General features: G+C 41.1%; 1 protein-coding gene across 1 annotated transcript in view; it reads right to left on the bottom strand.

Annotated features, from left to right (window-relative positions):
- Positions 1-4,749: 4,749 nt before the first annotated feature.
- The window catches only part of LOC104539322 (astacin-like metalloendopeptidase), a gene marked incomplete at its 3' end in the record, with an annotated part of 14,250 nt that continues 1,618 nt past the window's right edge, over positions 4,750-17,381 (bottom strand). The window contains exons 4-11 of the mRNA XM_010182815.1: positions 15,491-15,608; positions 14,678-14,856; positions 10,303-10,384; positions 9,283-9,410; positions 7,427-7,542; positions 6,765-6,990; positions 5,550-5,668; positions 4,750-4,972 (exon numbers count right to left, since the gene is read on the bottom strand). Of these exons, the coding sequence (XP_010181117.1) occupies positions 4,750-4,972; positions 5,550-5,668; positions 6,765-6,990; positions 7,427-7,542; positions 9,283-9,410; positions 10,303-10,384; positions 14,678-14,856; positions 15,491-15,608 (1,191 nt within the window). The remainder of the gene's footprint in view (positions 4,973-5,549; positions 5,669-6,764; positions 6,991-7,426; positions 7,543-9,282; positions 9,411-10,302; positions 10,385-14,677; positions 14,857-15,490; positions 15,609-17,381) is intronic.

The following is a 17,381-nucleotide window of genomic DNA, read 5'->3' as shown; positions in this document are numbered from 1 at the left end:
GGCGCACAGGGCCTCCAGTCCCACGCCGCGGGGTGGGCGCCGCCTCAGCCCCCTCGGCCATCGGGCGTAGCCGTCTTTTTCGGGAGTTGGCTGTTCCCACTGTAACCAAAGGCCCTGTCACTTTTGGGAGAGGGAGGACGGGCGGGCTCGGTGGTTTGCCGTGATGGAGTGAAGCAATTGCCTGCACCAGTTTCAGTGTGGCATCACTGCCTGGTACTCCATACTCTCAGTACAGCAGATGGAGTTAGTGGAGCGATGCATTTTTGCCCATTATCTGGCCTTTGGTGTTATTAAGACACAAAAGTGTATTCTTTAATGCTGGCAGGATTGCACTCAAGTCACTCTGCTATTTTGTCTTAAACCTGTGGTGAGATCCTGGTTCAGAAGAGCATGAAAACGGCTGAACTGCAAAACTCCAGTTACCCCGAGCCCGTATTTGTGCTAGTGTTTGTTTTCCTTCCCTCAGAAGGGAATGTCCGACACTGCTTGTGAAAAAAAAAAGTCACTGAGTGTAGGTCTAGGTAACCACTGGTTCACATGAGTCATCTTGTTAATTGTGTGGGTCTGCAATTACATTTGGCATTCTTTCCAGTTTAATAGATGAGTCCATGAGGTAAAGACCTACACAATTACATTAGAAAACTGGAGGAAGTAAGACTCATTAATATCTGGACAAAGCTAAAGAAAAAAAAAACCTGTGGTTTCTCCTCAAGCTTTTGGGGTTTTTGTTTTAAATGTTAAAGAACATTAGAATGACAACTGCATAAAAACTTGGAAGCTAAACTTTGCATCTGTCCAGCAATTGTATGAGACACCTGTGTTAGGTACTGTAGGCATAAAGCAGGAAATTGAGACAAATATAAACCAGAATTTACTAAAAGAAAAGACTTAATTTGATGTTGTCCTCGCTGTTGAGCTGGTCGATGGGAACATTAGTTTCAGTCTTAATGTTATAGTGCAACCTACCGACGGGCAGGTGAAACTGGGGGTGCCGCTCTTTGCTACAAGCAGCGACCCTAAGAACGTCCGACGCAGAGCGCACCCCCGACGGCAGGCAGCGAGAGTTACAGCGGCACTTCACCTGTTCAGAAACGCTGAATTTGCCAGGTGGGACTGAGAGCCGTGGCCAGGGCAGGAGATGCCCTCGCTTCTCCCTTGAGAAGAGGCAGGCACGGCCCTGTTCCCCTGCTGCTGTCCTCCAGAGGGGGCCCGGTCCCCGCAGCCCGTTCAGCTGCACCAGAAGGACATTTGGCAGCTGAACAGCAGCGGCTTTGCTTGCTTTCTTGTCTTGCCTGCAGATGTTTCCCATGATAAATAAACTTCAATTATTAAAATCCTATATGACAACTTAGCCCATAAGGTTTTCAATTTCTGTTTGAAGCATAGGAGAGATTAAATGGTCCTTGGTTCATACGTCTTCTCCCTGCCAAACTGAGTCGTTGCACAGTAAGTTGTACATTTTCTGTCCTATGTAGTTATAGCTGTAAATGCTGTTGTTCATCTCTAACCTGCTGTGAAACTGTGCCCCAATGTATTAGACTTGGCCTTGATAATCTTGGGGCTTCATTACTATAATGGAATGCAACTAGAAGTAAAACTTTTGGTCTGAAAATGTTCAAATTCATTCAAAATGTGGCTGTCTGCCTACTAGGTCTTCCAGGCTGTAATGCTTCTCCATACAGTGCAGTGTGATAAAAAGAGCAAATCATCACCACAGTTAAATTGAAAAATTACTTTCAGTAGGCTCATTTTCTTCTAGATGAGGAACCAACTGTACTATCAGCACGCCAAAAGCTGCCCTTATTTTCTGTCAGGCACTGGGGTTCCTGTCATGCAAGCAAGCATCAGCGCAGCCACAGTTATTTACTTATGTAAGTGGAAGTGTGTTTTAAATTAAACACAAAAATAAGACCTATGAGTAGCATATCTCTTGAGTGTTCTACGTGCACAGGCTTGTGGAAGTGGGTCTCTCTTAGCACAGAACTGATTTTGTACAAAATTAAGGTAATGCCAGTTGGGTCATGAGGTATGTGTGTGTATCTATATGGGAATACATATATATGGGGATATATATGTATGTGTGTGTGTGTATATATATATATTCATCACTGATAGACACTTCTGGTTTTTAAGGTTAAATCCTTACATGTCGGATTTCAAAGGCATGTTAAGTGAATGCTGAACTTTCATCAGAACGTTTCAAAGTCCTCCTATGGTGGTATTTGTATCCTAAACTTTTGGCTATGCTGTCCATTGTGTCTACCAGCTGGTCACTCTTAGTTCATATATCTCAGAAGATGAATGTTAATAGCAAGCTTATAAATGATTTTTGTACATGGGCAGTGCTTGTGGGAGGATTATTGTCTGTCAGATGCAAGTCCCCTTACGCTGTGCAGCTGGGTACACCTAAGCTCTTAGCAGGGTTTGCGAATTCTACAGCTTCTTCATTTGAGATTCTCAACTAACTGTGTGTGAAAATCAGCTGCAGTCATTATAAGAAGGATGCCGTTCATCAGGATGTTTTGTACCTTGCATTTTCCTGTTCAGTGGGCCACAGATTTATAGATGAGTAATGTATAACTAAAGTGAAGACTGCTGGCAGGAAACCAGAGATTTTAGCAATAATTAGGGGAAAGCTGAAGGTTTTTATATCTGCAGAGGGTCAGGAGATGGCTTGGAGCATGTGTGGAAACTCCCGCTAATGTGCATATGCCTTAAGGAAAGCAGTTAACAAGGAGCCCTACCAGTACTCATGAAAAGTGGAACCTTTAGATCTCAGACTGAAAAGCTTTTCCTATGAAAGACTGAACTTACTCATCACATATTTCAGCCTGTCTGTACACTCAGGAATGCATTTCTACATCCTTCTTCTTGAATTCATGTTTTCAAAACATATTAGATTGGACTCTTCAGCCAGGCTGTGTGCCCTTAGGGCTTACAATTTCCCTGCAGGAATGGCCTGCTTACAAATGAAGCACCTCGATCAAGTCACATTGCCACATCTCAGACTTGTACTTAAACCCATATTTCTAAGGACAAGTTGCAAGATTAATATTCCTATATGTGGTACATTGCTGCTTCAACATGTTGTTCATGCTCCTTTACCAAATATGGGTGAACTTCTAAAACACTGGACCTATGTAGAGCCCCAAATCAGGCCATAGGAAGGAAATCTGAAGTAACACTCAAGTTACAAAGCTGTTCAGCACTGTATATTTTAAATAGAAACCCATTCAACTTCATATACAGTAACAGTTATCACAGAGTTATTAGTTTTGCACCTCCATGAAAGTTCTCAGACCCAGGGAGAAGAATTAGCTTTTGTACAGTCTGAAGTTGATGTTAAAAATAGAAATAGAGTTTATTTTTCTCTCATGCTGCTGAAATTGTTACATCCCCCAAAAAGGTGCCAATCTCAATAGTGAGCCAAATTAAATGAAAGAATACTTTTTATAGCCAGAAGACAAGAGCTTGTAAGAACTACAAATATTTGTTGTCTGCTGTGCATGCACTTTTGCACGATGCATGTAAGCTCTAGTTCCTGATGTCCACAACTTATGATTTTTCTGAGGGTAAAAATTAACCAGTGCTTAAAAAGGAAAGCATTACAGATCCTTAAAAAAATAAAACAAAACCAAAAGTCTGCATAATTCAAAGTTTTCTTGGTTGCCTTCCTAGCACCAGGAAGATAAATTGGCATTTTCTACATTATTTTCTTCACAAAGGCATAAGCGCAGCAAGAACTTTTATTATTCATTATATTTTGCCATCTTTCAATTTGGCACTGGCGTTTAGTTCTGAATACATCAAGTCAAGGCAAAGTGCTGGCTGCCTACAGTGCTGATTTCTTTCTCCTCTTCACATGTCTCCTCAGAGGTGGAAGATTCCTCTCTACAGACAAGGTGCTTCACACCTTATATGTTCTCCCAAGTTGCTGGCTCCATTTACATTCAGTGGACTTTGCATTAGATTTACAGGCCTCATTTTCAACAAATATTTTGGTAATACCCCGTGAACGATTTGATTACCTAGCTCAGGCCACAGTAAAGTGGCAACAACAGATGCTTCACTCTATTCCCTCTCCCTTGCTGCATGCTGAATCTTTAGTTAAATGCTTTAGTTAAATCTGTTCCCTGACCTGATTCATCTCACAGAGTAGTGCAATCCTTTGAGTCGAGATGCTGTGCAAACATCCTAGTTTGCATCTTCAGTGTAAAGTGGTGATTTTCAGGCTAAGTGAAGGTGCCTGTGTGAACTGTTAAAGTGAGCTTGGCTTAAAAGCATAAAACCCATGTGTCTGAAGGGTTTATCTGTATGCATACTGGAATGCACATTAGGAATGGGTAATAACACTTGCCAGAATACAGGTTGAAGTTGCTACATAGTCATATTCTGAAATTTTTACGGACTCAGTTTCTAATGCTAGAAGTTCTTGAAAATCTGATTACATAGTTTCAGTGCTGCTACTGTATCTCACCATGCAACATCAGCAGTAGGAATACTATAACAAGAAGCTTACAGTTTCAGACAGAAGTTTCATCCCACTGGCAGGAAGATTTCTGTCTATAATTTGCCATGCAAATTACACCACTGTAGATGTAAGACAAAGAGATCAAGCTTCAAGCTTGTTAAAGGTGTCAGGGAGCTACATTTGCTGAAACTGGTGGTATCTTCACTTTTACCTGTGGTTAGTTGGTCTCTTACTTTCATTCTGTGTTTTCCAACTCCCATCTGTACAGTACTACCTACCGAATGTATAACTCATCACGAATCCAGGCAGCTCCCAAACTATATCGCTGTGAAATTCAACCAGCACAAAGTTCCCAGTGGAAGTGAAGTCTGCAACCTTCTCTGTCCCACAGTAAGGGCCAACTGCAGGTGATGTAGGTCGGCTTCCATCATGTATCAGCAAGTAGTCATAGACGCATCTGTCACTATCCTCCAGCTCAAAGGATAACATTTTCAGAGATATCTGGAGAAAATACAACCAAAGCGCTTTGCTTCCAGGTTATATCCTTTTCTCTTATCCTTTGAATGTAGCAAGCACAAATAGTCTAAATTCCTTATGTGCAGGCACCGTTTTTTATTCTGTGTTTGCACCACATCCTGGTTCCATATTGCAATGCAAATTAGTAGCAGATTATTTGCTTAGTTCATCAGCATTTGGATTGGAAGGGGAAGCAGGGAACAAGATTGATCTTGTATGCTTTAAATTCTTTTCTCTAGAGAAATATAAAACCAGCACCTGCGCAGTGTTTCAGTTTTCTAGTGAGAACTCTTACCTAGAGATTATTCTGAACAAAGCCTACTGTTACAAGCCAAATTTATGAGTTCATATGCATGTGAAAAGGTTTTTCCTTGCTGAACACCTCACATAACAAGATCCAGCACAAATTTTTAAACTGGACTTTTGTGTTCAATTTTTTTTTATTATTCTGAGAATGCCTGCTCCAAAAGTGACATTACAGCTGTTATTCTCCAAGGCAAAAAAAAATTATTCCAGTAGAGAACACTGATGAAACCTACAGATGAATTAATTTGTGCCTTACCTTGTATCCTACTGGTGAACAGATGACCCAGAAGCATGCTCGGTTTTTGGGGTATTTGTTGGGGTAGTTTGGAGAGGTGATGACTCCGTTTGAGTGTGTGAAAGTACCTCCACAATTCACTGAGGGGTAAAGGAGAAAAACAGAGAAAGGCATATTAACAAGAGTATTTTGGCAGTAGAAGTGAGCTTGCTTATTGTATTCTTTCTTCAGGCCAAGAAAAAATGTGCTACCATGAAAATCTACTGCTGAAATATTTTATTTCTTCGCTCAGTATTTGTATTAGCAGTTGTACTGAAAGAACTACAACCATGGCTGCTAAATAACCTTTGGAGGACAGGAAACAGCTGCATCTAAAGCTATATCTGTCTTTACAATTGAGTGTTACCATATTAGCATAGCATTCTAATAGTACTAACTTACTGCACTTTCAGAAAAGAATTAGCTCAAGTAATGAAGATTGCATTATCAAGCAAGATCTAATGCTATCTAGAAATTACTCCATCAAGACTAATGCAGAAGAGTAAACATGACACATTTTTAAGACTTCTTCAGTCTATGCTTTAAAAAAGTTCCCATTTTGAATTGAAATAAGGCAGTAACGAGTCATTTGAGCTATTGCATTCTAACTGAAAGCATGTTGCAGCACATCAGAATTTTATCCAGCAGTCCATAATGCATTTATATGTTTGTAAACAAGCACCCCTCAAGTGACTACAGTAAGCACTGTGCTTCATGTAACAAAACAAAAGCCTTTAATTCAGAAAGTGTAAGTTACCCAAGTTTAGTACCTCTCTCGTTGCATAAAATGCCACGAAACCTTGAACAACGTACTGCCCTGATGCTGGCTTTACATCTCATTGGCTGAGATTTCTTGTCGAGTTCTGTGGTGTTTGTGCTCTTTGGCTGCACTGCTCCTATTAGTCATTGCATTGTTTTTATTTCAAGAAATTGCTCTAAAGATATGAGGAAGCCTAGCAGAGGCTTTCAGAAAAACATGAGTGGTTTCTCAGGGTTGCTAACATGAGACCAAGGCAACATCTCATTCTGTTTCCTGTTAACCTTCAGCCCCATCATTGCCTAGCATTAGCAATTGCTATGAAAGTGTAAAGAATAACACAGACAAAAAACTACTCTGGAGTACATATTCCAAATTTTCAGTTCTTCCATACAAAGACTTAATGCTGTTCTTCAAGCATTGTGAGGGAGTGTTCATACCCCTGTTGTAGGAGGCTCTGAATCCTGTGGCTGCAATGCTCTCATCACTTGCAAACTCTACCAGCATTGTCGATCCAGATGCCACTAAGGAGGGCAGTGGCCCCTTCCCACAGTATCTGTCCAGCAAGACAGGGGAATTCTTGCTGTTTCCATTGTAAATTTTTATATAGTCAGAAGAACAGTCTGAGGACGGCTGGAGATCAAAAGCCTCAAACTGCAGGAAAATCTTGAGAAACAAGAAAACAGATGTTGGGTTTAATGCCATACACAGGGAAAGATTCAAACCATCTAATTGTTATGAAGTGAACTAGCACTTCGTATTCATTTTACTATCCATGTATCACTGAAATTTTACTTCCTGTATAAAAAGAGCATAGAATTTCACCTAGCTAGTTCCAGAGCCCAGTGATTGATGTCTGACTATTGCTTGTCTTTGAAAAGCCATCCAATCTTAACTGGATAAAACTAAAGTTAAATTATGCATCTGATAGCCTTAATAAGTCTTATGAAAACTGTTGAGACTGCCTTTTCATTCACTGTGTAACAAAATAAATGTCTTCGTCCATGAAAATGACTCCCAGAGGGTAGTCATAATAATGAAATAATGCTGTGTAGCCTTGACACTACGGTTCAAACCTTTTTTCTCTCCTAATGAAAATTACCTTACTTCGACGGGCGCGGATCAACCACAGGCAGCTGCTATTGTTCGGGTATGGGGATGGGTAATTGAGAGAGGAGAACGAGCCTTTGGATTTAGGCAACACAGAACTGCAGCAATCTGAAGGGAAGAACCAAACAGTGTTGAAAGAGAATGAAAACTCCACAAATATCTTCCAGAAACACTTGACAAGTCTCTCCAACCATCTGCATCAGTCAGGCTTGTAAAAGAGAAATTAATTATAAGGCTTACAACTGTGTTGATGTTCCTAGAGTAAAAGTTATTCTAAACCTGTGAATGAAATAAAGCCAGTTAAGGTATTTACCTGCTTCAGCTGCTAACGCTTTTTTAAAGGCAGTAGGGCTTCACTCACTTATTTTAGCTTACTAAAAAAAAGGCCTGGATCTTTCATGAACTTCCTTAACCTGAATCCCAGGAGTAGTTTCAATGACATCACTACATCAATTCCCATCAGCAAATCTATGTGTATTCATAAGTATGCAAAAATCAAGCTTGACAACTAGATTGTGTCAAAGCAAAGAGGGGTAGTCACTGGGGGAAACCAATAAAGGAGAGCACTGAAGTCAGGGTACAGACCAAGTGACTGGTACACAGGCTGATCTCATGTATCTTTCATCTTTCCACATGTAGTCTTCACTTATTGCACAATGTGCAACTTTCCAAATTACAATATATGAATATATGACATCTGAATTTATAACATTTTTCTCTTGCTACCGACTTTCCCTGAGAAAACTGGACTTTTTCCCTTTTTTTAGCTTCTGAGTTATTCTCCTGTTTTTGAAATCTATCTTTTCCTCCAAAACCTACAGGTCTAATTATGAAATTACATAGTAATGGTATTGAACTATGATTCATTCCCAGCCCCAATATCAATAATCAGTATCATAAAATACTTGCTGTCACTATCTTTGAGACACTTAAGTTGTAAACTTGTCTTATCTGAAGTTAAGAATTTGAGAGGAACCACACTTAGCAATGATTTCTGTCCCTAACTATCCAACTGAAGGAATGCAGATTCCCACTAATTACTGATGTTATCTAAGCGCTAACACAACTCAGAACAGAATTTGGTACACTAATATTTAGGACACATTGATGTTTCTTGCTGTTTTGGTATAAAAACTAATTGAATAACATCTCAGAAAAGTCAAATATTGTCTAAACCAGCCTATGTACTGGAAGTCGAGGCAAAAACTGTGCATTGCAGGAGCATGTCTGGTGTTTTACCTGTGTTTTGTGCATTTCAACTGAAGAGTTCCTGCTACAGAGGACTGCTGGGTATTTCTAGACCTTAAGATACCACAGTGATGAGTTAAGAAATAGATGGGACAAGGAACAAGATAACTGTATAGAAAGCCTGGGGAGTTCCCTTTGAAGAGATGTTCTCATCAACCTAAACGGCACCCATGCTTTACAGCCCTGTAGTCATTTTCTAATTGAAAGAAATCACCGGCCTGATGGCACTGCTGATGCATGTGACTCTAAGCTATAGTCATGGTTGACTCTAGCTTACACACCTTGCAACCTTCAGAGCTTTCCTGAAATGGAAAGTTGACAGAGGTAGCAACCATGATTTCTCTGATGGGTTTTGCTTATATCAAAGAGCAGGGACTAAGTGAGGATAACTCAGAGTGACGGTGAATTACTGAAAGTAAATTGTCCTTTCCAAGAAGGCACTGGGGCAGGGCTGTTTCTACACACATACCAGCCCTCTTGCAGTGTGAGGGAGAGAGGTATTGAAAGGACTGTGGGCTGAGCTCCTTTGAGGGATGTCTGACAGCACTTACAGACATAAGCTGTATAAGGATCCATACGCCTTCTATTTACAGCACTTACTGCACTTGTAGAGCTTGTTGATTTTAGCTACATCCAAGTTACTCAGCCCTTCTCTCTGCCCAATGGGTATAGAGGGGTCAGGAACTGGTACAATGGTTGGTTTCCCTGGAGTGCTGGAGAAATCATACCTGTAGAAATAAGAAAACCATATTTCTAGATCAGTTCTCTTAGAGAGTGAATTTCTCTAACTGCACGATCCTATTCATGTACCATACACACAGAATTTCAATGGAGAAAGGCAAGAAGCTTCTCAGAGACCAGTTAGTCTGCCCTGAAGAGGACCAGCATGACAGCCCTTTTGTGTGCAGCAGCTGAAAGTAAGAAACAAGAAAAAAGCTGCACTGTCCTGAGTGAGGAGAGCTTTCGCCCATGTCCTGGCAAAATGAACTGAATCCCACCTTTGTGGTTCCAGAGGCAGAGGAGCAGTAGTTCTGTCTCAGTTACTAGGTTTTTATTTGCTGTCTGTAATTTCCTGCCTCCTGCTAGACAAGTTTTAATTCACAGTTTTGTTCAGACATTGCTACTTGCTAGTGGAAATAAAGCAGAAGGTACATGATACAAGTTTGTGCATTATGGACTAAAATGCAACCTAGATGAATATGAGGCAGTACACAACGTCTTAATGATATAAAAACCTTCCATCTTTCTCCTCTCTGAACATAAATATTGCTGTCTGTGATCAGCTGTTAAGATGTTAATGAAATCATGTAGACTTCAGAACTGTTTTAGATCTCATGTGACTCAGTAGAATTAGACCTTGGACCATAGCCATGTCAAAAGCCTCTAAAAGAGACAGAAGCACTGTGAAAGAAAAAGTTGTCCTATTTTTTTCTTTTATGCACACCAACAGTTTTCCAGGAATCCTGCTGTCAAGTTCAGTATGCTCACCATTAACTATGTCCATACACTCAACTTTCAGTGAACAGCAAAAATCTCTACTTGCACAGAGCAGTTCCTAGCTCTGAGCAGAAGATCTGAAAGCTGTTTGCTCCTTTGAAATGACATCTCAAAACAACTTACGGGCCATAGTGCATCACTGAAGAGTAGTCATAGGGAAGGCCCAGATTTCTGGAATTCACTTTTCCAAAGTTCCCTTGTTCCCCTGTAAGGTAGGAAAGCAACATTTCAGCCAGAACAATTATTACTGCTCTGATAGTACGCTACTTGATGTCATAATCCTCAGAGCAACTTCAGATACAAATACTTGTTCTCATGAGATCTTTGATCTATCAAAACCACCAGAGCCTTTTGAAGCCCATAGGAACCCAATTTCACTCAGTCTAGTAGGTTTCGAAATATAAACCAAATCACTTAAGCCAAAGTTTTTATATAATCAATGAATCCATTCCAGGTACGCAGCTGTACATCTTCATTAGGGTGTTTCCAAATATGCTTCAGTGCATTATTTTGAACATTGTACATATCCAATGTCCCCAAAGCTGCAACCAAACCTTAAGAGGGAAATCTGGCTGAGCACCTAGATCAAAAATTCAAAGGCATGTGTGGGTGACCACGAAGCTGTCTTGCCAAGTCCTTCCACCAAAGGGTTATAAGACCACAAAGGAAAGGAATACAGTTTGCCCATTACTTGCACCACAGGACATGTTATCAGCCATATTCTGGCTTTGTCTCTGGTCAAACCCATCAGCAGTTATTGACGAGGTCGCAAACATGATGAGAAAAACTTATCTACGCAGTAGCAGATAAGCAGGCACTTCTTTATTGCAGCGCTGGGGAGGCACAGAGGATAGCTCCTCTAATTGTGCTCCAAAGTCCATACATTTTCACAGCCCATTTATACATTTTTAACAAAGTGAAATCATACAAGCATGCATAAAATGTCCGCCTTTTAATTTATCCTTTACCTTGATTGGTTCCTCACTATCATGCCATATAAGATATTGAATTATTTCAAAAGCTTACCCCTATATAATTTCGACATGGAGAGAAAAGAGAAGTTATGGCCTACTCTTATGATTGTCTGACCACAGCTATTATCCTGCATGCTATTGTTTAATTCTCATCGCAATGATTCTTCTCTTGAACATGGTACTTACCTCCTCTAAGTACTTATACAAACAAATACTTATTCTAACTACTTAATCATCAACCTACTTTAATTATCTTGATCAGTCAAAATGTTCTTTTAACTCTACAGCTTAAACAAATACCCACCCATTTTAATCAACCAAAATTTTCTCTTGACTGCAACACAGTGACTCCAGTGAAGTGATATGACTTGCATGAAACAAGGACACTCAGTAAGATCAGCTAGAAACATTCTGTCTGAATGCTGATATTGCCCCTCTCATCGTAGCTGCTGAGCATCTCATCACTTTAAACCTGTTTAGCCTTAAAAAGCCCACATGAGGTAATGAAGTGTTTCACTGATTCAGGATGGAGGCCCAGAGACACAGACTGGAATTCATGCCATCTAGCCTTATTTCTCACTAAGTTAGGCACTGAAGCTATCCATCAAGGCTCCCAGGACAGTCGAAGGACACGGAGAGAGAACGAGAGACACAGTTGGAGGGAGTTTCATCTGAAGGCACCTGTTTCCCTCCATTGACTGGAGAGCATGAACATGAATTGCACCCTGGTTGTCTTGTCCATGGTAAGACAGGCAAGCAAGCAATGTCAGAGCAGGGAGCTGAATGCAGTCAGCCTGGCCTTAAGGCTAACATTCTAACCACTAAACACTCCCTTCCAGTTCAACATCTGTACCTTCATTATTGTAACCTAGTGGTTTGTAAACCACAAACCATCTGGACAAGAGTTCAGCGTTGGAAGCTTATTAGCAAAATCTCTGGAGTCTGCACAATTTGGCTGGCAGGCTTGCAATCAGAGCCAGTCTCTTCCAGTAATGTCCTTCAGCACTACTCCCAGTGAGGGCTAGGTAATGCAAAGAGAAGCTTCAAAATCCTGAATTACAGAAAGTTTGGGGATAAACATGACTTTGGAGCTTTTCATAGCTAGAAACTCAGTTAAGGTTCAAACTGGTTCTCAACAGCATTGGCTCTCCTGACTCTGTTAGGTTTTTATCTCAGTTCCTCTTATCTGCTATGCTGACTTAAGAAAGAATTATCAGCAAGTGAACAGCTTCTTTTGAGGTGATGAACACAGAATACAGTTCAAATGCAGTGAAACATTTAAGCATATGGCTACTGTTTGGCACATAAGTGCTTTGCTGAATTGGTTTGCTGAAAAAGAAAAATCAACAGCAGCCTGGCTGAACAGAGGTGCTGCCAGAAAACTAGGATCTGCCTCATCGCACGCCAGAGAGATTTGGCTGTCGAGACCTGCACACGTGTGGGGACTTAACCCATCTTTTCCACTCTAAAAAAATGTTTAAAATCTACTTCTGCCAGAATCTAAGTGTAATGACTCAGAAGAGCTGAAAAGGAAGCTTTGTCTGAATAGTTTTTTTCCCCAAAAGTTTGGGAAAAACAAGGTCAGTTTCAATTAGCTAAGTGGACAGCAACCGATCAGGCTTCATTTTGTCAAAACAGAGAAGTAGGATGGTTTCCAAGGTGAATTGCTGGGTCAAAACAAAACCCAGCAAAGATCCACAGGACTGCAGTCCTGGCAAGAGAGAAACAGCTTGTGTTGGAGAGCTGGGAGGATGCAAAAGGTCTCGAGGTCTGGTTGTGCACCACTGGGGTCAGGGGGAGCTCTGCCATCAGCACTGTTAAGAGCAGCATGTTTTTACAGCAGACATACTCTAACAGTCCTCATCAACATAGCTGTGTTTCTTAATTTCCTTTTCCCTGCGTATCTTTGCATTTTTTCCCCTACAATGCCTGCACTGCACGCACTCTGCATTCTAACTCCCTCGACACACCAGTCTTCTCACCTCTGCTGAATGCTCTTAAAACACCAAAGAGATACCCATCTGCTTTGCAAAGTCATCCTCTTCCCATCTTCACCCTCTTCTATCATTTCATGATACTGTGCCTGAATCAGAGCTTGGTTACACCTGTACTCTTTAGGAATGACAAGATCCAAACCTGTGGCCTTCCCCTTGCAAAGCTAGTGTAAGATTTTATGTGTGTCTGGTATCTTTGGCATAACTTCATGTTTTCAACTCCTCTTTCCTAGCACATCCTTTGCAAGCATTTCAAACATGGCACACCCTTGTTGTACAATGGCCAACAATTCATAGCAGAATTACACCTTAACACTGGAGCTGAAGCCTCAGTAAAGAACAGCACAAATGGAATTTATTTAAGATGTCATGGGAATAGCTGAAAAAATTTTGGAGAACCGTGGTAGGAATTTGCAATAAAAACAATCAAGTTCCATCTGGAGAAAAAGATAGTTATATTTTCAGCTGTGCATGACACTGAAGAGTTGAGTATCTTATTTTCTGAAAAGACATATTAGACTTTGGTATTCAATTGTCCAGCCTAATTTACTATTATTTTCTATAATTAACTAAGTACACTATTATCTTTTTACAATTACTGTGGGTTGTCCGGCTCTCTCATAGCTGTCAGATAAGTGATTCCTTGGATCCTTTCTTTCTGTACTTTCCTTCTATGCACCACTTTCTCGCTTTCCCTAGGACCTCCTACCATTCTCTCTACTGTCCCCTTCTGAGCCTGGAGCTCTGCATATGCTCCCATGCTCCCAGCACACAGGCCAAGGGCACATGCCCAAACTACTCATCCTGCATTCCTTTCCCTAAATAACATCTATGTGTTTTCCCTCTACAGATTTACTAGTCCTGATTGCTGCTCATTTCTCCTCCTGTTCATGGCAGTGTGTATTATTCTTTCCTCAAGGAGGGAATCATTGCAGTCCTTTCTTTCACATCATGCCAGTTCCCAGAATTTCACAAATGCTGGTGGTTGCATGTGCTTACATTCTCTCCACATTGAGCCCCTCGTTCATCTATCTACATTTTAGGCTATGTGCATTTGACACTCTAAGTGCCAAGATGCCTACCTGCTGCCTTCCCTATTTCCGTGGTTTTACCTGAGATAGAGTTACCTTGCAATTCCACACCATGATCTCTAAATATTGTGTTTCTCCTCACCTCAGCAAAAAGTCCCATAGTCTCGCCTCATGGCCAAGTCTTTGCTACAGCATTTTGTGTTCCTGATGATCCTGGTATTTTGGATGCAAAGTGAGCCTGGACTCAAGATCGCAATCAAAATAAGAATGTAGAGCTACTTTTAGGCTGCATCTGCCCTGGAGGACCTCACTAACGTAGGTGTAGCCACAGAGATTTCCCTAGTACAAACACTGAACCAGAAATTCCATCTCAATGAATGCGCTGCTGCTGCAATCCAGCCAGCATTAATCACGATTCTTATTTGCATCACTGTGCACAGAAGAAACGTTCTCCTTCATCTGAAAGTATATGTTTTCTCTTAATATTTAGTTGACATACCTGCCACAATGTGTTCCCACATAATCTTGACAAACCTGTCCCGATCACTCCGTGCTTGTTCATGGATGAAACCCAGAGCATGGTTCATTTCATGCTGAATTGCTCCTTTATCCATGCAACCATTTTTCACCAGGCCTACTGCTTGACGTCCTCCAATTTTTCCAAAGTAAGACCAGCAGCTAAGAATAGGCAATTAGAGTCACACAGAATCACAGAATGTTAGGAGTTGGAAGGGACCTCAAAAGATCCTCTAGTCCAACGCCCCTGGCAGAGCAGGATCACCTAGATAACCAAATTATTCTATTCAGCAAATACAAAGAAATAGATGTACTGATTATGCCCCCAAGGGCCTCTGGATGTGCAGACACAGAAGGGAACATGCAAATAGTTACTGGCACGAGATATCTAGGCTTCTAAATGCTGCCAAATTACATAGGGGGAGAAATAAAGCCTTTGTGATGAGCATGGCAAATTTAAAAACAGTAAAATGGCTATATCAAACCAAGATTAAGCAGTTTAAATAGTTAAGTGAAGAACTTGAAACAATTATACTTCAATGTTTTACGACAGTTAAGGAAAACATCTCATTTTTAATTATACCCCTTGATCTTGAAGTCCACGCACACATTTATTCCTGCAGCCTATTAAGTGATGTAACTACCAGTATGTCTAAGGAAAAATGGAAAATTGCACCTGTCCTCTGAAGCTTGAATCCTAGGGTAAGAAAAGGGCAATTACTTAAATCCAAATCAAAACAGAAAACAAGCCGAAAACCTTCTGTGTGCTTGCACTCCCACGAGACAGGGAGCTTACCTCTGCCCGCGTTCAACATACACGTAGTCGGTTTCTGTAGTGCGATTTACAAACTGCACACAGGTCAGCGTGGAGATCTCTTGCAGAGCATCAGCAATCCAAGACCTCTCTGTCACTGCTGGAAAGAGAAAGGAGCCAGGAGAAATCTTCCTTGGTTAATCAAAACCAAGGTGCATCGATGGGGTGCATTCCTTTAGAACTTGACAGCACTTGTTAGCTTTTTATCATACAAGTATAATAAAAGAGAGCATGAAGCCTTCAGAGACCTTCAAGTTGATTGGACTTTTAAGGTGAGATGTAAGAGTTATAGCAAGCCCTTATGCATATTCTATAGGAGACAGCTGATAAAAGGCAAGACTGGCATTGTTTCTTCCATTAGATAGAATGGAAAAAATGAAATGGCGTCAGATACAAATAATTGGACTAAAGTATCCCAGATGAGCCATCTGACTGTAGCTAAGCACCAAAAACCTATTTTGTTTATCGGAGAGAACAAATGTCTTGAGACAGCCAGTGATCAGAGGCTTTGAAGAACACAGTGTTTCTATTCAGGTACCAAATAAAGATTGGAGTGTTTATCTACTTCTGAACATTTTGGCCTAATTTGGCTTCCTTAGTTATGACTCATCTACAACTGATTTGTATCTCAGTTTCCGTATCCTTATATTTTGGAGAAATGGAGGTAGATGGAATAACCCTCAAGTAACTGCAAAAGCATATGCTGCAGTTCTGGGAGCACATGGGCAGAGAAGCAGCCTAGATAATGCAAAATATTGGGCTCTCTGTAGCTCAAATAATAACACAGGTTCCCCTTCTCCAGGAACAGGAATCAGGCACACATTGTATTTCACTTCCATGCCATTTTCTCTCAATGTAATATCTTTTAAGAAGGGTCTGTATGGAAGCCTCAGACCAGAGAAGCCTCAGTATGGGAGAAGTGGAAGACCTGCACAGCTCATATGAAACCTTCTGGAACAAAATTTTCTAGATTAAGGCATCAGTCCTGCAGCCTTTTCCATGGGACAGAGCCATTGACTGACTAGAGGGAAATATTAAGCGAAAAATATCGGACAGAGCCATTGACTGACTAGAGGGAAATAATAAGCAAAAAATATATCCAAGGATTTTTCCTTCATTTTAGCCTCCACAGGATTTCTAGTGCAGAAATATTTCAATGAGAGATCTGAAATAGGATCACAGAATGGTTTGGGTTGGCAGGGACCTTAAAGATCATCTATTTCCAACCCCCTTGCCATGAGCAGGGACACCTCTCACCAACCCAGGTTGCTCAAAGCCCTGTCCAACCTGGCCTTGAACACTTCCAGGGAAGAGGCATTCACAGTTTCCCTGGGCAACTTGTTCCAGTGTCTCACAACCCTCACAGCACAGAACTTCTTCGTAATATCTAGTCTAAATCTACCCTCTTTCAGTTTAAAACCATTCCCCCTCATTCTATCACTACCTGCCCTTGTAAAAAGTCCCTCCCCAGCTTTCCTGTAGGACCCCTTCAGGAACTGGAAGATTGCAATAAGGTCCCCCCGGAGCCTTCTCTTCTCCAGGCTGAACAGCCCCAACTCTCTCAGTTGGTCCTCGCAGGGAGGGTGCTCAAGCCTTCTGGTCATCTTCATGGCCCTCCTCTGGACCCGCTCCAACAGCTCCATGTCCTTCTTATATTGAAGGCTCCAGAACTGGATGCAGTACCGTAGGGTCTCACCAGAGCAGAATCACCTTCCTTGCCCTGCTGGCCACACTTCTTTTGATGCAGCCCAATAAAATCATACTGTTCCGAAAAAGTGCTTCTAGCGGCAATATTTACAAAAATACATTCATAATGTGAGCAAATTGTATTTCTTCTGTACTCGCTCAATACTGAAGTGCTTTGTAGTTAGCA

Source organism: Mesitornis unicolor, unplaced genomic scaffold (assembly GCF_000695765.1).
Source record: "Mesitornis unicolor isolate BGI_N332 unplaced genomic scaffold, ASM69576v1 scaffold8684, whole genome shotgun sequence".
NCBI classification, from domain to species: domain Eukaryota; kingdom Metazoa; phylum Chordata; class Aves; order Mesitornithiformes; family Mesitornithidae; genus Mesitornis; species Mesitornis unicolor.
This window is presented reverse-complemented; position numbering and strand designations above follow the sequence as displayed.